The 25,600-nt window shown below is 41.6% G+C and overlaps 1 protein-coding gene across 5 annotated transcripts in view; it reads right to left on the bottom strand.

Annotated features, from left to right (window-relative positions):
* The window catches only part of epc2 (enhancer of polycomb 2), a 72,707-nt gene that overhangs the window by 5,721 nt on the left and 41,386 nt on the right, over positions 1 to 25,600 (bottom strand). For all 5 annotated transcript variants that reach the window (XM_087989246.1, XM_043694133.2, XM_043694132.2 and 2 more), the window contains 5 exons: positions 16,643 to 16,732; positions 13,469 to 13,617; positions 6,656 to 6,996; positions 5,921 to 6,054; positions 3,194 to 3,353 (listed from right to left, as the gene is read on the bottom strand). In XM_087989246.1, coding sequence (XP_087845372.1) covers positions 3,194 to 3,353; positions 5,921 to 6,054; positions 6,656 to 6,996; positions 13,469 to 13,617; positions 16,643 to 16,732 — 874 coding nt within the window. The remainder of the gene's footprint in view (positions 1 to 3,193; positions 3,354 to 5,920; positions 6,055 to 6,655; positions 6,997 to 13,468; positions 13,618 to 16,642; positions 16,733 to 25,600) is intronic.

The raw sequence follows: 25,600 nt of genomic DNA, 5'->3' as shown, positions 1-25,600 counted from the left end.
TAACTTTGTTTCTTTCCTCATAGATATAATGAAATCTGGTAACTATATCCATCATTTTTGACTTTAGTTGTATTTAAGAAATGTAGGAATTCAACCAAAACATGGTCACTATTCTCTCTCTGGTTGTGATCAGTAAAATGTTCACAATTAATAGAATCAGAGAATTTTACAGAACAGAAGGTGGCCATTCGACCCATCATATCTGTACCAGCACCTGAAAGAGCCACCCAGCTTGTCCCACTCTCTAGCCCCATCTCCTTAGCCCTCTAAATTCATCACTTTCCAATATATATCCAGCCTTCTTTTGAAACCTCCAATAGAGTTCGCTCCACTACTCTCACAGGCACTGCATTTGAAATCCTAACAACTGAGTAAAGAAGTTACTCCACGTCACACTCCGAGCTCTCCTGCTGACAAGCCTGAAATTACGACCCCTAGTTACTGACATATTGACTAGTGGAAACAGAATAACCTTCTTTACACTGTCAAAATTGTTCATAATTCTGAACACCTCAATAATGTCATCTCTTAATCTTCTCTGCTCTCAGGAGGATAAGCTTAATTTTTCTCTTAATCTTCTCTGCTCTCAGGAGGATAAGCTTAATCTTTCCTTGTTTTTAAAACCCCTAATCTATGGTATCATTCTAATAAATTTCCTCTCCAGGGTTTTAACATACTTCCTTAAGTAAGGTGCCCAGAATTAAGCATAATACTCAAAATGTAGTCTGACCAATGATTTGTAGAGGTGTAGCATCATTTCCTTGCTTTTATATTTTATGCCTCTACTTATAAATCCAAGGATCCTATAAACCGCCTTAACAACTGTTTCAACTTGCCTGCCCAACTTCAGGTTCATGCATATGAACCCTGAGGTCCCTCTGCTCCTGTACACCCTCAAAGTTATACCACTAAGCCTGTATTATATCTCTACGTTTCTTCTAAAAAAAAAATCACTACCTCACAGCAATAATGTCCAGCAGCAGAAACTGTCAACTGATTATTTTGGTTTTGCTTTGCTCGACTTCAACCACTAATGTTTAACTACGTTTCAGTGAGCACAGAGTTAATGGTAGGATGGGGGATTTCAAGACAAGGGGGCAGATTTTTAAGGTGAAAGGAGAGAGATTTAAAATAGATACGAGAAGCAATTTTTTTTGCAGAGGGTGATTTGTGTATGGAATGAACATCCTAAGAAAATGGTGGATGTGGGTACAATTACATTGTTTAAAAGACATTTGGATAAGTTCATGAATAGGAAAAGTTTGGAGGGATATGGGGTAAAAACAATGACTGCAGATGCTGGAAACCAGTGGTGCTGGAAGAGCACAGCAATTCAGGCAGCATCCATGGACAGGCAAAATCGACGTTTCGGGCAAAAGCCCTTCATCAGGAATAAAGGCAGAGAGCCTGAAGCGTGGAGGAGGGTGGGGGTGGGGAGAGAGTAGCATAGAGTACAATAGGTCAGTGGGGGAGGAGATGAAGGTGATAGGTCAGGGAGGAGAGGGTGGAGTGGATAGGTGGAAAAGGAGCTGGGCAGGTCGGACAAGTCCGGACAAGTCAAGGGGACAGTGTTGCTGGAGGTTAGAAACTAGGATGAGGTGGGGGAAGGGGAAATGAGGAAGCTGTTGAAGTCCACATTGATGCCCTGGGGTTGAAGTGTTCCGAGGCAGAAGATGAGGCGTTCTTCTTCCATGCGTCTGGTGGTGAGGGAGCGGCGGTGGAGGAGGCCCAGCACCTCCATATCCTCGGCAGAGTGGGAGGGGGAGTTGAAATGTTGGGCCACAGGGCGGTTTGGTTGATTGGTGCGGGTGTCTCGGAGATGTTCCCTAAAGCGCTCTGCTAGGAGGCGCCCAGTCTCCCCAATGTAGAGGAGACCGCATCGGGAGCAACGGATACAATAAATGATAACCGCATCGGGCCAAGCAGATGGGAAAAGTTTAGCTTGGGATTATATCCAGTATGAACTGGTTGGATCGAAGGGTCTGTTTCTGTGCTTTATGACTCTATATCAGAAATCCAATAACAAAATTAAAAATGAAAAATAAGTCTCTCAAGAGATTTTGAAAAAATGTGCAAAGTATTTAATTAGCACAATCTTTTATTAAAACATCCACCAAAAATTAAACTTTTGTGATGTGCATCTGTGGTATACCGAAATTATAGTATAGATCTTCTTAAAAAGCAAGAGTAGGAAACAATAATAAATACCTGGTCTTACTTTTGTAAATGCAAAATGTTTGTCCAGAAAGACAGAACCACAGCTTCAGATTAGAAGTTCTCGTACCGTGGCACAAAATTTAATTCATACCAAACTGCAAAAGCTGCACTGATTAATACTGGTAATATAATGTTACAGTTTTTATTCTCTTCCTAACAGCACTGTAGGTGTACCTACTCCACATGGACTGCAATGGTTGAAAATGGCAGCACACCATTACTTCAAATTCTGTGTTAGCTAATGTTGCCCATGTTTCATGAATGAATAAATTATAACAAGTTAATGAAAGATAAGCCTCAACTTTCTACAGACAAGTAAATTAAACTTCACTCATACCTACGTGTGAGGTAATAGTAGGATTGTTTACAATCGGCTGAGGTGAAAATTTTGTCATTGTTCTGATATTGAAATATCTGTCATTAAAGTCATACTTTCTTAGAGAACCTAATGGAACAAAAGTGTCAGGAACTTGCTGCTGAATGTTTCTACTTCATATGATAAGTATTGTTCTAAACTATCTGTTCTAACCACTTCTTGGTGGAAATGATTTCAAGGATGAGCAGGTCACTTACACCAGATAAGATGGTCATTAAGGAGTGAATTTATTCTTTTTAAGAAGAAAATATCAAAGATATATGCTGTTCCTCAGAAATCGAGATAGCCTGCTTTCAACTTCTAACTCAGCCGATGTTCTGTTGCTGGAGTCGGAAAGGAATAATGCTTAATTAAGCTTGAAATCCTATAAAACTAAGGTGCAGTTATCCCTTCAACTGACAGGCTGGTTTGGTAAAGACACAATGCAGAGACTATTCTTAACACAGAAGTGGGAGAGAAGCTACTAATGCTGATAACTTAAATCACTAAATAAGTATTCATTAAATATCTGAATTACACAAGAAAAATTTGCTAAAAATCATTTTGCTGTAACGTTTGTGAATATTTAGAAAAGCTAATACACGGATAACAGTATCGTACCTGGAGTCTGAACAACACCATTCATGTTTGTAGCATGATCTGCAGTATCCTTAGAAACATCTGCTTGACCAGGTCCAGGAGCACTAACTACTGCTGATGCAGCAAAGTGGGCACTAGCTGAATCCAGCGTTTTTGAAGAGCCCTCAGATATCCTGGATCCCTTAAAAAAAATTCAAAGCAAATTTTAAAAGGAGGACAGTTAGACAGGCAAACAAGGGCGAAATGAGCAGAATACACTAAAAGGGTGAAATGAAGGTTAGCGATACAAATCCCAAAGCCTACTGAACATCACTCCCTTGCCTCCCCAATTCATACATTTATTTTAGTTATATGTGTCAGTTAATGTCCAATTCATAAGTAACATTCAACTACAAATTACCTGTTAATTCATAATTAACTTATGTTAATTCTAGATGTTAAAGTACATTATAGATTATTTTCAGTGTTTACTTTGTTGCCATAATCTGGTTAAAGATTATTGTTTTAAACCGTGGAATCTTGAGGCTTTATTCTTCAGTAATTAACTGGGATTTTGTTCATTCAAAAACTATTGCCAACTTCCATTTGGATTCCTGTGATCTTTAATCAAGATAGAATAATGAAAAATAATTTAGTATCCTTTGTTTTAGAATATCTCCAAAAGAATTTGGAGCTCTTATTAGATTGGCACGGTAAGAAGCCAGGTAAGTCTATACATTAGTGTTGCTAGACTAATGAGAAACTCTGCAATGGGACACAGTCACAAAGGATTCCACCTGATTGTTCAATTAGGGTTAGAATAAGGTAAATTACATTCTTGCTGGAAAAGCGCAGCAGGTCAGGCAGCATTCAAGGAGCAGGAGAATCAACGTTTCGGGCATGAGCCCTTCTTCAGGAATGAGGAAAGTGTGCCAAGCAGGCTAAGATAAAAGGTAGAGAGAAGGGACTTGGGGGAGGGGCGTTGGAAATGAGATAGGTAGAAGGAGGTTAAGGTGAGGGCGATAGGCCGAAGTGGGGGTGGGGGTGGGGGTGGAGAGGTCAGGAAGAAAATTGCAGGTTAGGAAGGTGGTGCTGAGTTCGAGGGTTGGGAGTGAGACAAGGTGGGGGGAGGCGAAATGAGGAAACTGGAGAAATCTGAGTTCATCCTTTGTTGTTGGAGGGTTCCTAGGCAGAAGATGAGGCGCTCTTCCTCCAGCCGTCGTGTTGCTATAGTCTGGCGATGGAGGAGTCCAAGGACCTGCATGTCCTTGGTGGAGTGGGAGGAGGAGTTATCAGCGTTCCAAAAAGACCACTCCCTCCGCGACTCCTTCGTCAGGTCCACACCTCCCACCAACCCAACCTCCACTCCCGGCACCTTCCCCTGCAACCGCAAGAAATGCAAAACTTGCGCCCACACCTCCCCCCTTACTTCCCTCCAAGGACCCAAAGGACCCTTCCATATCCATCACAAATTCAGCTGCACCTCCACACACATCATTTACTGCATCTGCTGCACCCGATGTGGCCTCCTCTATATTGGGGAGACAGGCCACCTACTTGCGGAATGTTTCAGAGAACATCTCTGGGACACCCTCACCAACCAACCCAACCGCCCCGTGGCTCAACACTTCAACTCCCCCTCCCACTCCACCAAGGACTTGCAGGTCCTTGGACTCCTCCATCGCCAGACCATGGCAACATGACGGCTAGAGGAAGAGCGCCTCATCTTCCGCCTAGGAACCCTCCAACCATAAGGGATGAACTCAGATTTCTCCAGTTTCCTCATTTCCCCTCCCCCCACCTTGTCTCACTCCCAATCCTAACCCGCAATCTTCTTCCTGACCTCTCCGCCCCCACCCCCACTCCGGCCTATCACCCTCACCTTAACCTCCTTCCACCCATCACATTTCCAACGCCCCTCCCCCAAGTCCCTCGTCCCTACCTTTTATCTTAGCCTGCTTGGCATACTTTCCTCATTCCTGAAGAAGGGCTCATGCCCAAAACGTCGATTCTCCTGCTCCTTGGATGCTGCCTGACCTGCTGCGCTTTTCCAGCAACACATTTTCAGCTCTGATCTCCAGCATCTGCAGTCCTCACTTTCTCCTAAATTCTTGCTTTGTTCTAAGAAGACCTCATAAAATCCATATTTGCTGCAAATCTTAATCACCTTGTTGGTAATTTTATTAATTTATAACCTGAACAATGACCTGATAATGTATTCCTTCACTTTCCAAGCAGAAGATCACATGGCGGCCCAGAATAAAATGAAATAAATTCGGAAATATAACAGCACTTATTAGTTCCCTGGGCCTCACTACATTTACCTAGATAGAAGGATGCATATTAGCTCATTAAGAATGGAAATGTGATGCTGAACTGATGGAATCATATAACAGGCAACCAAATCCATAACAACCTAGCTACCAAAAACATAGCATCTCTTTGTGAACTACAAGCTTGATAAGTAATATGTTAACTTTATCGCCATACCTACACTACAACATTATTACCATGTAATCAACTAGTACAATGTTTCTATGGTAATTGATGGGTGAGGAGAAGAGAGATCAGAGCTTCTTAATGTGTTCTTAGAAGAAAGATTAACTTTATTAAGGCAGATAACAGACACAGCTACACATTTCCTGCTGTGGCAATGGTCAAATGAAACACTGATGAATGGAATATTTGAACCCAAAGTCAATAATGTTTTCGTTTCTTCCTGTCTCCTTGGAGGAGCATAAAATACATTTAAAACGTCAAATGAGTTACCTGTATGCTTCCATGGTTGATGTTTGAGGAATGTTGGGACTGTTGACGCTGCATCTGTGCTAACTGTTGTCTCTGCATTTGAACAAGCTGTTGTTGATGGGTGTGGTATTGCTCTTCCGTTATACCGCCTGTCACTGCAAAAGGAAAAAAAGTTTATATTTTAACAGCAGCCGAAGTTTAAATATTTAATATTTTTAAGTTAATCAGGGACAAAGTGACAAATATTTCAGACGTTTAAAAACATTCATAGTTTGTGCAATAGACATCAATGTACACATCAAAATGATTTTCCAAGATGAGTCCAATGTACATGCAGAGCAAAGTGTAAAGGTAAAGTTGTCATAGTCCTAGCAGACCATAGGGCTATCATTAGACAGAGAAACAACTGATTTAATCTGAGGTTGAGAAAGACAGTCCTCCATGGTCACCTCAGCTGGTGCAGGAATTGAATCTACACTGTTGCTGTTACTCTGCGTTGCAAACCAGCCAACCAAGATAACCGATCCCCAGGGCAAAGCATATTATGAAACAAATGAAACTATAATGTGTAAGCACAGAAAATATTTGTACAAGGTAATGTGAAGAGAACAAGGGAGAAAGAGAAAAAAAAAACAAAAGGAGAAAAGTTATTTTAAATCTGAACATTACTGTTGTAATCACTTCTAACCAATTGTTCAGAATCTGCAAATTCTATGGTTATTGAAACAGAAAGACTCACATAACTGCATTACTCACCAGATATCCTATTCCTACTGGTGATCATGGTACTTGATGATAAAATAGAAGACACTGGAATTCTTTTTTTATTCACATTCTGTCCTAACTTTTTGGAAGTACTGTGGTTATCACTGTCCTGAAGCGGGGATAACCGAGGCTGGAAGTGCCGCAATCGGCATGCTTTGATATTGCTTAGTATTTCACTAAGTGATAGTCTATTTGAAAAGTCTTTATTGGAAGAAATGGTCCATGAGTCATCAGACGGAAAAGCAGCTGGGGAACTAGGAGATGACAGCATTTCAGGATCAATTTGGCGTAGAATATGATCATGATCTGTGGATGCACGATCTAACAAAAACCTAGAAGGGGAGAAAAAAGTCTGTTTTAAATCTCCGCAGTTGCTCTGAACACAAAGAAATAAGATCAGGTGGTTGCTGCAAAAACCATAAAACATAGGGATTGGTGTAGGCCATTCAGTCTCTCAAGTCAAATAGGATTCAATAGATTGGATGTTCTACAAAGCCATTCTCCTATCTTTTCCCCATAATCTTTTGATTCCCCTATTGATCAAGAATCTCTCTCAGCCTAAATATACACAAGGAGTCCTTACCACAACTTTCGGTGGTAAGGAGTTCCAAAGACTCACAACATTCAAGAACAATTTCCTCCTCTTTTCAGTCTTACATTTGTACCCCTTTATTCTGAAACTATGCCCTCTAGTCCTTGATACTTCCACGAGGGAAAACATTCTCTCAGAATTAACCTTGCTAAGCTCCTTAAGAGTCGTTTATGTTTCAATGAGATTACCTCTCATTCTTCTAAACTCCAATGAGTAGATTCCCAACCTGTTTCGTATTTGCCCATATTTCGCCTTTGCCCATAGACAACCTCCCATACCGGGATCATCCAAAAACCTTCTCAGAATTGCCTCCAAATGAAATAATAGCTTCCCTTAAATAAGGAGACCAAAATCGCTCACAGCACTCCACATAGTCGCACTAGAACCTAGTATAGTTGCATAGACTTCCCTACTCTTATATTCCAACCACCTGAAATAAGGGCTAACATTCCATTAGCCTTCCTGGTTACCTGATGAACTTGTGTGCGAGCTATGTCTTTCAGGAAGTACCTGCCAAGTCCCATTGTATTGCAATTTTTATCATTTAAATACTGTTTTGTTCTTTTCATCTCTCTTCCAAAATGAACAATTTTACATTTTTTCAAATCAGACTGTTTGCCAACTTGTTGCCCGCTTACTTAACCCATTAATATCTCTGTAAACTGTGCTTGTATGAACTAATTAATATTATGATGAATTTGTTCTGAATAAAGTTAAACATAATTAACAAATAAAAATACAAAACGCTTGAAAGACTCAACGATCTGGCAGTATCTGCAGAACCAGAAACAGAGTTAGTGTTTCTGATTACTGAACTTTCACTGGATTTAATTTTGATGGAAGATAATTAACCTGAAATAATAACTTTTTCTCCACGATGGTACTGATCTGCTGCATATTTCCTGTTTTTGTATTTATTTCAGATTTCTAGGAAACACAGTCCTATACAAAGCACCTGAATTTAGCAATTCTGAAAGATCAAAAACTGACTCCATGTAATTTTTAATAGTATTTAATAGATTATTTTCAATAATACTTTCAAGTTGCCAAGAACATCAACAAGAAATGAAGCTAGTTTTTAAAAACCTCCCCATAATTATGAGCTTACAAACCTCTAGAATACCTTGAATTTGACCTAATAGAATCATGGTTTATGATGCTAAACATCTTTTCAATTTTCTTTCTTTTTTGTAACAATTTTCGTTTGTACCTAAACGTAAATATTTATGTACAAAGAATGAACCATCTCTATTTTATCAAATGATTAGGAGATTGGGAGAGAGGTAACTGGAGTCACAGGTAGATAGAGTAGTGAAGCCGACTTTTGGTAAGCTTGCCTTGGTCAGTGCTTTGAATATAGGAGTTAGGAGGTAACATTGCAGCTGTACAAGACATTGGTTAGGGCACTTTTGGAATACTGCATTCAGTTCTTGTCTCCCCGCTATAGAAAAACGTTGTCAAACTTGAAAGCGTTCGGACAAGATTTACAAAGATGTTGCCAGGGCTGGAGGGTTTGAGCTACAGGGAATGGCTGAATAGGCTGGGGCTATTATCCCTGGAGAGTCAGAGCTGAGGAGTGACGTTATAGAGGTTTATAAAATCATGAGAGGCATGGATAGGATGAATAGACAAGGTCTTTTTCCTGAAGGTAGGGGAATCCAAAACCAGAGGGCATAGGTTTAAGATGAGTGGAAAAAGATTTAAAAGGGCTATACAGGGGAACCTCGATTATCCGAATGAGATGGGCGGGCACTATTTCGTTAGGATAATCAATTATTCAGTTAGTCGATTAAATGCCTTTCCTCTGGGGCTGTGAGTTCTTAAAGTCTGCTCCTTGTTCAGGAGACTGCAGCAGCACACAGCTCGTGAGGCCCCCCCAATCCCGTCCAACACTGCCCCCTGCCCCCCCAACACCGTCCCCATCCCCATAACATCCCCCCGCCCCCAAAACCTGCCCCCTGACACCGGCCCCCGCACTCCCCCGGCTCCACCTCCAAAACCGACCCGCTGCCCATCCCCGTCCAGCACTGTCCTCGCCTCCCTCCACCTCCATCCAGCATTGCCCCCGCCCCCATCCCTTTCCAGCACTGCCGCCACCACCCCCATCCCCTTCCAACACCAACCCCGCCCCTCTCTGGGTCAGCCGGACTGGACACCAGCAATGAGACTGCTGCTGCTGCCGCCTTTGTGGGGTAAGTTTCCAAATAGCGCGCACGCACACACACTCTTTTTACTGCAACTTTTTGATGGGTTCTACCAGTGTTGGTCAGATTATCTTGGGGGTGGGGGGGGGTGTGTGCGTGCGTGTGTGGGATTGTGTGTGCATGTGTGGGTTTAGGGTTCAGGGAAAGTGTGGGGAGAAAGAGGCCAGGAAGTCAGTCATTTGAAGATGGTGCCAGTTTAATCACTGCAAACAAAAGACGCAATCACTGTTAGAAACATACCTTTGACGTAATGTTTCAATCGGGACCTCGAGCTCTCTTTCGGATAATCTGATTTTTGGATAACTGGTATTCGTATAATTGAAGTTCCACTGTACAGGGCAACTTTTTCATGCAGAGTGTAGTGTGTGTATGGAATGGGCTGCCAGAGGTGGTGGAGGAGGATGGTACAATTACAACATTTAAAAGGCATCAGGATGGCTATATAAATAGGAAGGTCTAGAGGGATATGGGCCAAATACTGGCAAATGAGATTAGATTAATTTAGGATACCTGGTTGATGCAGATGAGTTGGACAGAAAATAGCAGATTGCGGGGGGGACCTGATTGAGGTCTACAAATTCATGAGGGGTTGAGACAGGGTCGATAGAGATAAACTTTTTCCCAGGATGAGGGATTCAATAACAAGAGATCATGCGTTCAAGATGAGAGGAGGAAAGTTTAAGGGGGATACACGTGGAAAGTACTTTACACAGAGGATAATAGGTGCCTGGAATGTATTGCCAGCAGAGGTAGTAGAGGCAGGCACGGTAGATTCATTTAAGTTCCGCCTGGACAGATGCATGAGTAGGTAGGAAGCAGAAGGATACAGATCTTTAGGATTGGATGATAGGTTTCGACAGTGGATTTGGATTGACACAGGCTTGGAGGGCCTAAAGGACTATTCCTGGCCTGTAAATTTTCTTTGTTCTTTGAATGGTTTGTTTTCATGCTATAAGTACTCTATCGCTCCTGCCTTCCTTATTCTCTGACATCTGCTGTTTCTCAAATGTCAGCACCCAGACATTTACTAGATTATTAATTAATTGACAAATTCTTATAATTTTTTTGAATAAGTATAGTATCCTATTCCTTTCAATGAACACTTATGAATGTTGCAGCCCCAACTCATGTTGCCGTGGGCGGCACGGTGGCATAGTGCTTAGCACTGCTGCCTCACAGCACCAGGTGACTGACTGTGTGGAGTTTGCACATTCTCCCAGTGTCTGTGTGGGTTTCCTCCGGGTGCTCCGGTTTCCTCCCATAGTCCAAAAATGTACAGGTTAGATGAATTGGCCATGCTAAATTGCCCGTAGTATTAGTTGAAGGGGTAAATGTAGGGGAATGGGTCTTGGTGGGTTGCGCTTCAGTCGGTCGGTGTGGACTTGTTGGGCCGAAGGGCTTGTTTCCACACTGTAAGTAATCGAATCTAATGTTGCAAAATTGCACACTGCAACCCTCATTAGGGATCATGCAATGTTGTCCACTGCAAAGACTGCCAAACCAGCTAAGCACGGTGGGAGGCACAGTGGCTCAGTGGTTAGCATTGCTGCCTCACAGCACCAGGGTCCCAGGTTCAATTCCAGCCTCAGGTGACTAACTGTATGGAGTTTGCACATTCTCCCTGTGGTGGGTTTCCTCCAGGGGCTCCAGTTTCCTCCCACAGTCCAAAGATGTGCAGGTCAGGTGAATTGGCCATGCCAAATTGTCCATAGTGTTAGGTTAGAGTGGTGCTGGAAAAGCACAGCAGGTCAGGCAGCATCCGAGGAGCAGGAAAATCAACGTTTCAGGCAAAAGCCCTTCATCAGGAATCCTGCTTTCTATTTATATATTTGGGTTTCTTTAAATAGAAAGCAAAAATTATCAGCAGTGCTTCGCCTGGAGGCCCACTGAAGATATTACCTAGTAGGGTGACAAAACGTCTGGAACTGAATCTTCCAGCTCAGCGAGCAAACCTACATCCAGAACCTTAACCTGAGCTACAAATCTTCTCAAAACTCACTAAAACATGGATAGTGGAACTGCTCCCAAGTTACTACAAAGGATCGGAGCAGCAATGTGTAGTTGATGGTGAGCAAAGCGCCTTCCAAGCAGTTCACAATCATTTGAAAAACATTATTATTAGTTTCTGACAAAAGAAGTACTTTGTACAGAAGCCTCGGACTTGGGTGCATTTCAAACTCCTCATAGCTCGTCAGTTTTAGAAAGCAGTTCTTAATGCTCAAGTGCTCTAACCACCTGCTTTGGAACGCAGTGCAAACCTCGTGCACTTATGGAAAGAGGGAATCTCAAATCGCTAATTGCCCTTCTCAAAATTTTCAACTGGTGTGTTGTTTTCAGTGACACAGCACACTCCTAACCAACCACTGAGAAGGTCAGAAAAAAGCAGCATTACATCAAAATCCTGACAGTCTAATTTCCTGTGGAAAAAGTGAGGACTGCAGATGCTGGAGATCAGAGCTGAAAAATGTGTTGCTGGAAAAGCGCAGCAGGTCAGGCAGCATCCAAGGAGCAGGAGAATCGACATATGCCCGAAACGTCGATTCTCCTGCTCCTTGGATGCTGCCTGACCTGCTGCGCTTTTCCAGCAACACATTTTTCAGCTCTGATTTTCTGCAACAATTCCACCCCAAAGTGGCTTGGGCATCCCCATGTACATCAGGAATAAAATTGCAAACGGCAAGCTACAGGGTCTACTCCAACCTAACCCTGCCCTTATTCAAGGATGTCCTCAACTAGCAACAAGTCCTCCCTGACACTACCCCAAATGGTTAAGAGCACCACGCTGATGACCAATAGGAAGGACTCACAGGAGAAAACATCCACCAGAAATCACTTTCTCATTGTAGACCTCACTGCCCATTCATCCAGTTTTGATCTCCCATGGTGACAGTGGGTCCTTTCAAAGAGAGTTTCTGGACTGGCTAAGGTCTCAGTATCAGCGGGGTCCCTTAGATTATCGTCTATAGCTGTGGTCAAAACCAAGCAGTGAGTCACACTGTCAAGGAGTATTTGCTGACTAACCTTGAAAGAGGTCTTACAGAACTTTATCTAGCAAATAACAAAAGCTATTGCTTGGCTTTCTGACTAGTCACGTGCTGAATAAAACATAAAACCTGCAATCGGTGCTCAGTCAGAATTAGCAATTGCTGATGACAGCATTAAGTCCTTAACTTACAATTTGAGCATTTTAAGAAGAGAGACAAAAGGCAGAGATTCCAGAATGGATTTCAAAAGTTTGTGGTCAAGACAGCCAAAGACAGGGGAGATGCAAAAGAGCAAAGTTGAAAAAAATCCAGAATGTATAGGTTTGTAGGGCTGAAGGAGATTGTAAACAAGATAATGGAAGGTGCTGATCAAACAGAAGTCAAGTTAGGTCAGAACACATGATAAATGGACGAACAGAAGCTGGCGCTTAAGGGCAAGAACTTGGCAGATGGAATGTAATGTGGAAAAATGTGAGATTTTGCACTTTAGCAAGAGGTATAGAGCAAACGAATAATATTTAAATAGAGAAAGACTGTAGAAAGCTACAGACGAGGGATTTGAATCCTCATACATGAATCAAAAAACAGGGTTTAGGACAAAAATGCTACACAGCTGTCATATTAGCTTCAGTAAAACAGCAGAAATATTTTTAAAATTAGAAATATTTAATATTTACAAAAAATAATTTTGAATAAACCTGCACATTATTTTGAGTGCTAGTCAAATAACAACAGTAACATACCCACTTAACAATGATTCTTTGTTATGTTAAATAATCAATATTACATAAATGCCATTCCATTAGTTGAAACTATCTTGCAAATGCACAACTACAAAGTGCACAAGTCTCTAGCACAAAGACATTAATTCAATTTTAACTTTTTATTAAATAAAAGTGCTCACAGGATAATCAAAAGGAGCAAATTTTCAACAATTCAACAAATGAAATTGTTAAGATTCAACACCCTCAGGAACTCCCAAATTCTCTTCAAGTTTCTTTTAGGTAGTCAAAATCTTGCATACCTTCCTCCGCGACCTATGCGCCTCCGTGCTAAACCTATGCACCTTCTTGGAACTGTGAGCGTAGTTAAGCAATATCGGTACCGTGACTCACTTAGCCGAGCTGATTCAGATGTTTCCAATGGACAAGTACTCATTTGACCCAAGTGAGGCTGTAACAGATCAGAAGGTTATAAAATAAAATGAGTATTGATTAAATTATGAATGATTTATTTTTCACCACTTTACTTTCTTGGATCTATGAAAAGCTTTAAGGATGACCGTTAAAACTAAATTAATTGAAACCAATGAAATGAAACTTTCAACATTCGATGAGATTAATGTTAGAGTTAACATATGAAGAAAGAGTGACAGCCCTTGACATCAAGGCTGCATTTGACTACGGTAGAGTCAATAAAGTGTGGTGCTGGAAAAAGCACAGCAGGTCTGGCAGCATCTGAGGAGCGAGAGAGTCAACATTGCGGGCTTAACCCTTCATCAGGACTGGGGAGAGGGAAGGGGGCTGAGATACAAATGGGGGAGGGAATGGGATGGCAATAGTTGGGCAAAGGTAGAAGGTAATTGTAGTAGGTTGGTGTGAAGTGTGAAGCAAATAGGTAGGAAGGAAGATGAACAGGTAGATCAGGTCAAGACGATGGAGAAGTCGGAGGGTTGACTGCGGTAGTATCAAGGACTCCTGGCAAGAATGGAGTTAATGGGAATCAGGGGAATATTCTCCTCCGATTGGAGAAATACCTAGCACAAAGGAAGATGGTTGTGATTGTTAGAAGCCAGTCACCTCAGCACTAGGACATAGGTTCCTCAGGGGAGATATTTTTGAGCAATCTTTTCACACGTGTTATGATATGCCTCTGGAACAGGTGGAACTTAAACTCAGGCTTTCTATGTTAGAATTCTTTCTATGTTAGAATTTGGCAGACTACCAGTGTACCAGTTTTACAGGGTAGATTTTTTTTTTAAAATCAACCTGTTCAGAGATGTTATTACATATCTCTGGAGTAGATGGGCTTGAACCCAGGCTTCCTAGCTTACAGGCAGGGATATTACCATTGTTCCACTGTTCCTCAATGTAGTGCATAGAGCCCAGTCATTTTCAGCTGCTTGAATGAATTTTTCTTCTATTGTAAGATTCACTGTTGAGTGCATAATGTCTCTATAGACACTCAAACAGTGCATGTCCAAATGTAGCAGACCTGGACAATATTCAGGTTTGAACTGAGAAGTGGCAAGTAACATTTGCGCCACACAAATGCCAGACAACAATTATCAACAAGAGAGAATCTAACTATCATCCTTTGACATTCAATCGTGCTACTGTCACTGAATCCCCAATTAACAACAACCTGGGATTACCATTGACCAGAAACTGAACTAGCCACATAAATAGTGGCTACCAGAGTAGGTCAGGGGATAGGAATCTTGCAGTCACTCACTTCCTGACTCGATGGGTATCTACCATCTATCACACGAGTCAGGCATATGACAGAATACTCTTCATTTGTCTGGATGACTGCAGTTCCAACAACACTCAAGAAGCTTGATACCATCCAGGACAAAGCAGTCTGCTTGATTGGCACCACATCCACAAATATTCACTCCCTTCAATACCAATGCTCAGTAGTGGCAATGTGTACAATTTTCAAGATGCATTCAAGAAATTCACTAAGGATCCTTGGATAGTATCTTCCAAACCCGCAACCACTTCCATCTAGAGGGACAAGTGCAGCAGATACATGGGAACACTTGCATGTTCCCCTCAAAGCCACTCATAATGCTGACTTAGAAGTATATCATTGTTCCTTCAGTAAAATTGAGTTAAAATCCCAGAATTTCCCCCTTCCTAACAGCATTGCTGGCCTACCTGCAGCATATGGACTGCAGCAGTTCAAGAAGATGAAGGAGGCGATTGACCTCTAACAACCACAACCATCTACCTTTGAGCTAAATATGGCTCATAAATGCCAGTTTTAATCTTGAATCTCATTAGGCCCTATTTTTCTGCCAGATTCTTGATGCAAATATACTTAGTCACACATAGCTGCCCCATTTTTAACATTACAAGTAACCACATGTTAAAACTATTGCAGTGGCCTTCAAGTGAGGCATTTTGAGGAACTATTTAAATGCAAGTCTTTATTTCTTTGGGCAAGGCAATACTTAAAAGACTTCTAGAGATTTAGATTCACTATGATGATGTCAGGAACTAAATATTTTAACAATAAGGGATTAACTAAGATTATTTCCACGAGAACATAAAGGCTTGGAGCAGATTTAATTATTTTATTTAAATTTATGAAGAGTTTTACTGGAATGAATAAGAAGACACTTGTTACTGGCTCGTGAGCCAGTCACAAGTGGCTGTTGTTTAAAATGGTCACCAACAGAATGATGTGAGGGAGAATTTCTTTGTACAAATTATTACTGAAGCATGGAATGTTCTACTATGGGGAGTCATTGTCATGTAAATCATTGATCCTAAAGGGAAAGTGGATACATAGAGAAGAACAGAACAATAGGGAGGCACTAGTGGAAATTAATGTTGTGTTTCTCCAGGAAAAAGTGAGGACTGCAGATGCTGGAGATCAGAACTGAAAATGTGTTACTGGAAAAGCGCAGCATGTCAGGCAGCATCCAAGGAACAGGAGAATCGACGTTTCGGGCATAAGCCCTTCTTCAGGCCCTGACCTGCTGTGCTTTTCTCCAGGAAAAGTCCATCAAACACCTATTGTCCTGTATTCCTCTTAGAGAGCACAAAAACGGATGTGATTCATCTCTTCTAGCCAATTCATAACACTGGAACAAAATCTACTACTTTTGGTTTTCAGAATAAAAGTTCTCCTGGTGAAATCATCAAATTTGGTTTTCTAATGTTATTTCAAGCATAGAGATGTCCCAACTGCAAAAATATGAATGCCTACATAAAACAAGGCTGTTGCTTTTTAAGAATAAATGCCAACTGGTCCAAACAGCCTATTTTAGTGTTTTAAGTTCTATGCATTAAAAAAAATCCACAAAATTAATTTATTGAAATTGTGATCTCCCCTTCTCCAAAATCCTGCCTTTTAAACATTTGCAATTTGCAGCAAATACAACAGGTAAATAATTTGGAAGACATTTCAAATCACTGTTATATGCTTAAACATTACACACGAAGAAAAAATTTATATGGTTTCTTACAGCATAGTACTGGCAACCTGCTTTCCTCCTGAAAGCAAAAGGCCCATCAGGATCACTGTCTTCTTCAGGTTCTGATACTGGAGAAGGAACCTAATGGGGAAAAAAACCTATCAGTGCTATTTCCATTTTTAGACAGTTAAGAGGGAACACAACTTAATCGCCCAAATAATGTGTACAAATTTTCTTCTCAGGAAGATTAATTAGGACAATGGTACATCTTAATACTGCAAAATATGTGCAATTTCCCCTTCATTTAATGAAACTAATCAGGTCATAGTGTCATAGTCATACAACGCGGAAACAGACCCTTCGGTCCAATCAGTTCATCCTGAACATAATTCCAAACTAAACTAGTCCCACCTGCCTGTTCTTGGCCCATATCCTCCAAACCTTTCTTATTCACGCATCTATACAAATGTCTTTTAAACATTATAATTGTATCCCATCCACCAGTTTCTCAGAAAGATCATTCCACACGTGACCCACCCTCTGTGTAAAATATTTGCCTCATGTCTATTAAATCTCTTTCCTCGCACCTAAAAAATCATTCACACTAATTATTTCTCTTTTTAAATCATCAACAGATATGGGCATTGCTGGCTAGGCTCACTGGACAGGAAAAGTTAAGTGGAACAAAAAATGAATGTGCACTAATACATCTTTGTACTGTGACAAGGATAGAAGTGAAGTCTAGTTATGCCTCAGTTTGTTTAAAATATATATATTTTCTATTCACTGTACAGCCACTTATAGACCACAATGCTTCCAATCAACGGTTTGCTTTCTAAATTCATATAACATTTAAAATAAAAGTAAACTTATGATGCTGGAAGTACACCCTCCTGTCATTGATGGTGCTGTACCAAATGTAACACATGAAGTTCTTTTATAACAGGTGGCTGCGTTCTTGTGCAACCCCACATTATAGAAAAATCGCTCTTTAGAAACAGCGCTTAGTGTTAACAATGTAATTGCACTACAGCCAACACACGTTTGAAAAATTTGTGCTTTAGAAACAGTTCCCCCAATTCGTCAAACGCATTACAGTGAAATCGTGTTAACAAAACGTACATTATAGCAGAACAACCTGTAGTGACATGCTGAAATTATAGAATAAGTTTAGAAAACAGTTAGTACTAAAAACGTGGACAGAATTCAGATTTTTCTTTAAAAATGTATAATTTTAAAATATGGCTTGAATTACATCTCCATGCCCTTGCTAATTACATTTTGTCTTTACCACCAGAAGATTCACATTTGCCTGCCCATTATTTGTAACACCATGACTGAAAAGGAAATCCACAGAATATCTTTCTAGATTAAAAGTAATTGGAATTTAAATGGTGCTGAAACTCAACCTGCAGAATAAATACGCAAGGAATTACTGATCATGCCTTGATCTCAAAAGGATTTTGGCCTTCGAGACTCAAATATTTATTTTATTTATATAGCTCTTTTAACATGACAAAACATCCCAAATTGTAAAAGAGCAACGGAGTTTTACCAGGTTCTTCATTCCTTGATCTACACTCTCCACAATGGAGAGTATAGGCGTGCATGATATTTAGGCAGTGTTTAGTGACATTTGTAATTGCAGGCAACTATGCATGGGCAACAAGGAGGGCCCAGGAGCCATGAGGTCTTCTCTCTCTCTCCTCCCATATTCCCCCCTGCTCAGCCATGTCACTGAAACCATTTCAATGCGCGTGGGTGATTTAAAGTGCGCATAGTAAGCATTCGCTGGTATCAGCGATTGCAGTCCAATATTTCAACAGAAAGTAATTAAATTACATGCTACTTTCTGGAACAATTTAACTAACATGCAAATGCTATTATTGTATCAATCATTTCTAGTGTGACATTTACTGCCTTTCAGAGTAAAAGCAGAAAGCAATACAGAGGAACCTCGATTTTCCCAATACCAATTATCCGAAAATCGGATTATCCGAAGGAGGTCTCGAGATCCCGATGGAAGCATTACATCAAAGACGTGTTTCCAACAGTGATCGCGTCTTTTGTTTACAGTGATTAAACAGGCATCATCTCCAAATGACTGACTGCCCCGCCCTCTCTCTCTTCTCACACTTTCCCTGGAGTTCTACACAGGGGTGTACTGTAAACCCCTGTTCCCCACATAATCTCTCCAACATTGTCCTGTACAGGGCAAATGTGGAACCTGTCAAAAAGTTATATGTGTGGCAGTGGCTGTGTGTGTATGCTATTTGGAGACTTACCCCACAAAGGCAACTGCATCAGCAGCAGTGTTATTGTCCAGTCCAGCTGCCCCAGAGAAGGGGAGAGTGTGGACGAAGTTGGGGGTGGGCAAAGGGTGTGTTGGATGGGGTTTGGGGCTGGGGGGGGGGGTTGGTGTTGGGGGCAGTGTCAGACAGGGTTAGGGGCGTGATTGAGGGCGAGGGGTGTGCTGCATAAGGTTGGAGCGTTGGGAGGTGTTTGCACAGGTTTGGGGGTGGGAGGGCCGTGTTGCATGGGGTTGGGGGGCGGGGGAGGTGTTGCATGGTTTTGGGGGCGGAGTTAGGGGTGAGGGGAGGAGGTGTTGCACAGGCTTGGGGGTAGGGGGAGGTGTTGCATGGGGATGGGTGAGTGGGGTGTTGTACAGGGTTGGGGGCAGGGAGGTGGTGCTGGGTGCATGGGGAGGTGTTGCACGGGGTTTGGAGTGGGGGGGGAGGTGTTGGGTATGGGGGAGGTGTTACACGGGGTTGTAGGCTGGGGGAGGTGTTGCGTACGGGGGAGAGGTGTTGGGTGCAGGGGAGGTGTTGGGTGTGGGAGAGGTGTTGCATGGGTTTGGGGGTGGGAGGAGAGGTGTTGGGGCCTCGCGAGCTGTGTGCTGCTGCAGTCTCCTGAACGAGGAGCAGACTTTAAAAACTCTGAGCCCCACAAGAAAGACATTTAATCTATTAACCGAATAATCGGTTGTTTGAACGAAATAGTGCCCGCCCAACATGTTCGGATAATCGAGATTCCACTATAATCAGATGGTGTACCACTTTGTAGTACCTTAGCAAAGACAATGCACTGCAAAATACATGATGCATAAAATCTTAGGATCCCTATAGTGTGGAAGCAGATCATTTGGTCCAAGTCCACACCAACCCTCCGTGGAGTAACCCACCCAGATCCATTCCCCTACCCTATTACCCGGCATTTATATCTGATTAATGCACCTAACCTACACATCCCTGAACACAATGGGCAATTTAGCATGGCCAATTCACCTGACCTGCACATCTTTGGATTGAGAGAGGAATCCGGAGCACACGGAGGAAACCCACACAGACACGGGAAGAATGTGCAAACTCCACACAGACAGTCACCCGAGGCAGGAATTGTACCCAGATCCCTGGTGCTGTGAGGACGCAGTGCTAAACACTGAACCATGGTGCCACTCCCAAAGGATCCAGATTTCACTACCATTGAGGACACTGCTAATTTATTATAAAGATGAGTTAATAACGCTGGGAGATAGTCCAGATTGCAAGTTACTCCTCTATAAAGAAAAGTTGAAACTTTATTGCTGGAACAGCACAGCAGGTCAGGCAGCATCCAGGGAACAGGAGATTCGACGTTTCGGGCACAGGCCCTTCTTCAGGAATCCTGAAGAAGGGCCTGTGCCCGAAACGTCGAATCTCCTGTTCCCTGGATGCTGCCTGACCTGCTGTGCTGTTCCAGCAATAAAGTTTCAACTTTGATCTCCAGCATCTGCAGACCTCACTTTCTCCTCTATAAAGAAAAGGCAGACTATGACAGTAAACTAGCTTCGAATACAAAACAGATAGCAAAGGTTTCTACAAACATATAAAACAAAAAGAGTGGCTAAGGTAAACTTTGGTCCTTTAGAGAATTAGAAGGGAGATTTAGTAATCGAAAATGAGGGAATGGTCAAGGCATTGAACAAGTATTTTGTGTCGGTCTTCACAGTGGAAGACATAACAACAATAATTGATGACAAGGAGGCTATGGCAGGTGAGGACCAAGAAACTATCATTATAACTAAGGAGGTAGTGTTGGGGAAGCTAATAGGGCTAAAGGTAGACAAGTCTCCTGGTCCTGATGGAATGCATTCCAGGGTACTAAAAGAGATGTCGGGAAAATCTCAGACGCACTCATGATAATTTATTAAAATTCGGTGGACTCTGGTGGTTCTGGCAGATTGAAAAACAGCAAATGTGACAGTGCTGTTTATGAAAGGAGGTAGACATAAGGCAGGTAACTACAGGCCCATTCGTTTAACTTCTGTAGTGGGGAAAATGCATGAATCTATCAAGGAAGAAATAGCGAGACATCTGGATAGAAGTTGTCCCATCTGGCAGACACAGCATGGGTTCATGAAAGGCAAGTCATGTTTAACCTATTTACTGGAATTTTTTGAGGACATTACGAATGTGTTGAACAACAAAATACTGGTAGATGTGGTGTATCTGGATTTCCAGAAGAAGTTCAACAAGGTGCTGCACAAAAGGCTGCTGCACAAGATATAAGTACATGGTGTTACGGGTAATGTATTAGCACAAATAGAAGATTGGTTAACCAAACAGAAATGGAAATGTGTTGCTGGAAAAGCGCAGCAGGTCAGGCAGCATCTAGGGAACAGGAGAATCGACGTTTCGGGCATTAGCCCTTCTTCAGGCTAATGCCCGAAACGTCGATTCTCCTGTTCCCTAGATGCTGCCTGACCTGCTGCGCTTTTCCAGCAACACATTTCCATCTCTGATCTCCAGCATCTGCAGACCTCACTTTCTCCCTAACCAAACAGAAAACAAAGAGTGGAGATAAATGGGTGATTTTCAGGTTTATAGAACATAGAACATTACAGCGCAGTACAGGCCCTTCGGCCCTCGATGTTGCGCCGCCCTGTCATACTAATCTGAAGCCCATCCCACCTACACTATTCCATGTACGTCCATATGCCTGTCCAATGAACACTTAAATGCATTTAAACTTGGCGAATCTACTAACGTTGCAGGCAAAGCATTCCATACCCTTACTACTCTCTGAGTAAAGAAACTACCTCTGACATCTGTCTTATACTTATCTCCCCTCACTTTAAAGTTGTGTCCCCTCGTGTTTGCCGTCCCAATACTTGGAAAAAGGCTCTCCCTGTCCACCCTATCTAACCCTTTGATTATCTTGTATGTCTCTATTAAGTCACCTCTCAACCTTCTTCTCTCTTACGCGAACAGCCTCAAGGCCCTCAGCCTTTCCTCGTAAGACATTCCTTCTATACCAGACACCATCCTAGTAAATCTCCCCTGCACCCTTTCCAAAGCTTCCACATTCTTCTTATAATGTGGTGACCAGAACTTTACACAATACTCCAAGTAGAGCTTTGTACAGCTGCAGCATAACCTCCTGGTTTCGGAACTCAATTCCTCTATTAATAAAGGCCAAAACACTGTATGCCTTCTTAACAACCTTGTCAATCTGGGTGGCAACTTTCAGGGATCTGTGTACATGGACACCGAGATCTCTCTGCTCATCTGCACTCCCAAGAATCTTACTATTAGCCCAGTACTTTGCAGTCCGCTTACTCCGTCCAAAGTGTATCACCTCACACTTGCCCACATTAAACTCCATTTGCCACCTCTCAGCCCAGCTCTGCATCCTATGTCTCTCTGCAACCTACTACATCCTTTGTCACTATCCACAACTCCACCGACCTTAGTGTCGTCCGCAAATTTACCACCCTTCTGAGCCCTCATCCAGGTCATTTATAAAAATGACGAACAACAGTGGACCCAACACCGACCCTTGCGGTACGTCGCTAGTAACTGGACACCAAGATGAACATGTTCCATCAACTACAACCCTGTTTTCTTTCAGCAAGCCTATTACTGATCCAAACTGCCATGTCTCCCACAATCCCATTCCTCTGCATTTTGTATAATAGCCTACTGTGGGGAACCTTATCGAACGGCTTGCTGAAATCCATATATACCACATCAACCGGTTTACTCTCATCTACCTGTTTGGTCACTTTGCCAAAAAAGTCAATAAGATTAGTTAGGCACGACCTACCCTTCACAAAACTGTGCTGACTGTCCCTGATCAGATTATTCTTTTCTAGATGGTTATAAATCCTATCTCTTATTACCTTTTCCAACACTTTACCAACAACTGAAGTAAGACTCACTGGTCTGTAATTACCAGGGTTAACTCTACTACCCTTTTTGAACAAGGGAACCACATTTGCTATCCTCTAGTCCTCAGGCACTATTCATGTAGACAATGATGATTTGAAGATCAATGCCAAAGGCTCGGCAATCTCTTCCCTTGCTTCCCAGACGATCCTAGGATAGATCCCATCCGGCCCAGGGGACTTGTCTATTTTCACACCCTGCAGTATTTCTAATACCTCTTCCTTGTGAACCTCAATCTCTTCTAGTCTAGATGCAAATATTTCTGTGTCTTCCTCGCCAACATTTTAATTTATATAGTGAACACTGGTTTCAAATCAGTAGCCAGTAGTATGCCTCAGGAATCAGTGTTCGGAGCGTAATTGTTTAGAATTTACATAGATGATTTAGAATTAGAGACCAAGTGTAGCTTATCGAATTCGCAGGTGACACTAAAATGAGTGGTACAGCAAAGCGTGCAGGTGACACTGAAAGTCTGCAGAGGGCTATAGATAGGTTAAGTGAGTGAGCAAGGATCATGCAGATGGAGTACAATGTTGATAAATGTGAGGTCATCCATTTTGATAGGAACAACAACAAAATGGACTATTCTATCAATGGTGAGAATTTGCAGCACGATGCTATGCAGAGGGACTTGAGTGTCCTTGTCAATGAATCACAAGATGCTGATTTGCAGGTGAAGCAGGTAATTAAGGAGGAAAATGGAATATCGTCCTTCATTGCTAGAGGGATGGAGTTTAACCAGATTATGCTGCAGCTGTATAAGGTGGTGAGACCACATCTGGAGAACTGTGTACAGTTTTGGTCTCCTTACGTGAGAAAGAAAATACTGGCACTGGAGTGAGCGCAGAGGAGGTTCACTAAGCTGATTCTGGTCTTGAGAAGGTTGGGTTATGAGGAGACATTGAGTAGAATGGGACTGTACTCAATGGAATTTAGAAGAATGAGGGGGGAGTTTAATAGAAACATAAAAAATTATTCAGAGAATAGATAGAATAGAAGCAGGGAAGTTGTTTCCACTGGTGGATGAAACTAGGGTGCATAGCCTCAAAATAAGGGTGAGCAGATTTAGGACTGAGTTGAGTAGGATCTTCTTCATCCACAAGGTTGTGAATCTTTGGAATTCCCTGCGCAGTGAAGCAGTTGAGGCTACCTTATTGAATGTTTCGAAGGCAAAAATAGACAGATGTTTGAACAGTAAGAGAGGGGTTATGGTGAGCAAGCGGAGTCCATGAAAAGATTTTTTAAAAAATATATAATACATATGTTCTTAATATATTATTCCTTGCAATACAAGTTTTAAATGAATAGTCATTTGAACAGATTTGCAGCCAATACTCAGAATACTTTAAATTTTTATTGACAAGCATTTTAAAATGAATCTCCCTCCAATAAGGCAATTAAAAAACTTAGCTATTTCAAATTTCAGAATTTGATCATGAAAACAACATTCTACCATAGTACTGGTTTTTAAACAAAATCAAATTAGAAAAGAAGACATTCACAATTCATTCGAGGATATAGGTTTTGTTAGCTACTTCAGCATATACTACCCATTCCAAACTGCCCAAAGGAGTCTGAAGTCAAATACAAGCCAGAACAGGTAAGGGTGTTCGTGAAACAGATTGTTATTCCAACAATTGAAAATGGTTTCATGGTCATCATTCAACACTTCATTCCAAATCTCCTTCAATTTGATTCAAATTTCACCATCTGCCATAGTGAAATTCAAAACCCAGATCATTAACTGGGTCTCTGGATTAATAGTTTGGCATTAACAGTTCTAGGTCTAAGGGGCACTGACCTTAACCAGAACATTTACTAACATGCAGGCCTTCCTCTCCCATCCCTATTTCTAACTCAGCCCTAACAAGGCTGATCAAAATTCAAGCAGTGATTTCTAGAAACCCAAATATACTTTAACTATCATTTAACCAAAATTCCATTCTGGACAGCTCATTTAAGAAAGGATGCTAAAGTACTAGAGACAGCGCAAAGGAGATTTTCTAGAATGATACCAGGAATAAGGGATCTTTGACACAAGAAAAGACTAGAGAAAATTGGCTCATTCTCCTTGGAGCAGAGAAGGTTAAGATGTGACCTTATTGACGTGTTCAAAATCATGGACAATTTTGACAGGGTCAAAAAAGGATATTTTGTTTCAATTAATTGGCAAATAAGTAACTGGGTGGTTGGGTGCGGTTTCACAATTTCCAGATTGTCAGCAAGAGACATTCAAATGAGATGAGGAAAAACTTCCTTACTCATTTGTTAGGATTTGGAATGCAGTGCCTTGCAGAGTGGTGGAAGTGAATTCCACAGGAGGTTTCAAAGGCAAGCTGTATTACATTTGAAAGTGATGAATTTAGAGGGCTACAGGGATAGGGCTGGAGAAGAGGACTAGCTGGGTAGCTTTATAGGGAGCCAGTACAGACATGATAGATTGCATGGCCTCCTTTAGTACTTCAAAATTCCATAACTCTAAAATGTACTTTATGAAATTATGTATGTAAATGTACATATGTCAGAATATTTAAGGCAAATGTACTATGGACTGATAAACAAAATAGGTTGGCATAAAATGGACGGAGCTTATAGAATATGCACTTGAGTTTCAGATTAAAATTGGAGAAGCAGGGCAAAATAAACTTTATTCCTCGTCTGCTTGATGTTAACACCGTTGACAAGGGCACTGTGTTTGTCAAAGTCTAACCTTGATTAACACAAAATTCAAACAGATAGACAAATTACTGTTTACCATATTTGAAATGGGGACAATGGTCATTCTCAATCTCCATTGCATAAA

The sequence above is a fragment of the Chiloscyllium plagiosum genome, unplaced genomic scaffold (assembly GCF_037043375.1).
Source record: "Chiloscyllium plagiosum isolate Xiang-an unplaced genomic scaffold, Cpla_swu_hap1 HiC_scaffold_7, whole genome shotgun sequence".
NCBI lineage: Eukaryota > Metazoa > Chordata > Chondrichthyes > Orectolobiformes > Hemiscylliidae > Chiloscyllium > Chiloscyllium plagiosum.
Note: the sequence above shows the minus strand (reverse complement) of the source record. Positions and strands in the feature narration are given on the sequence as shown.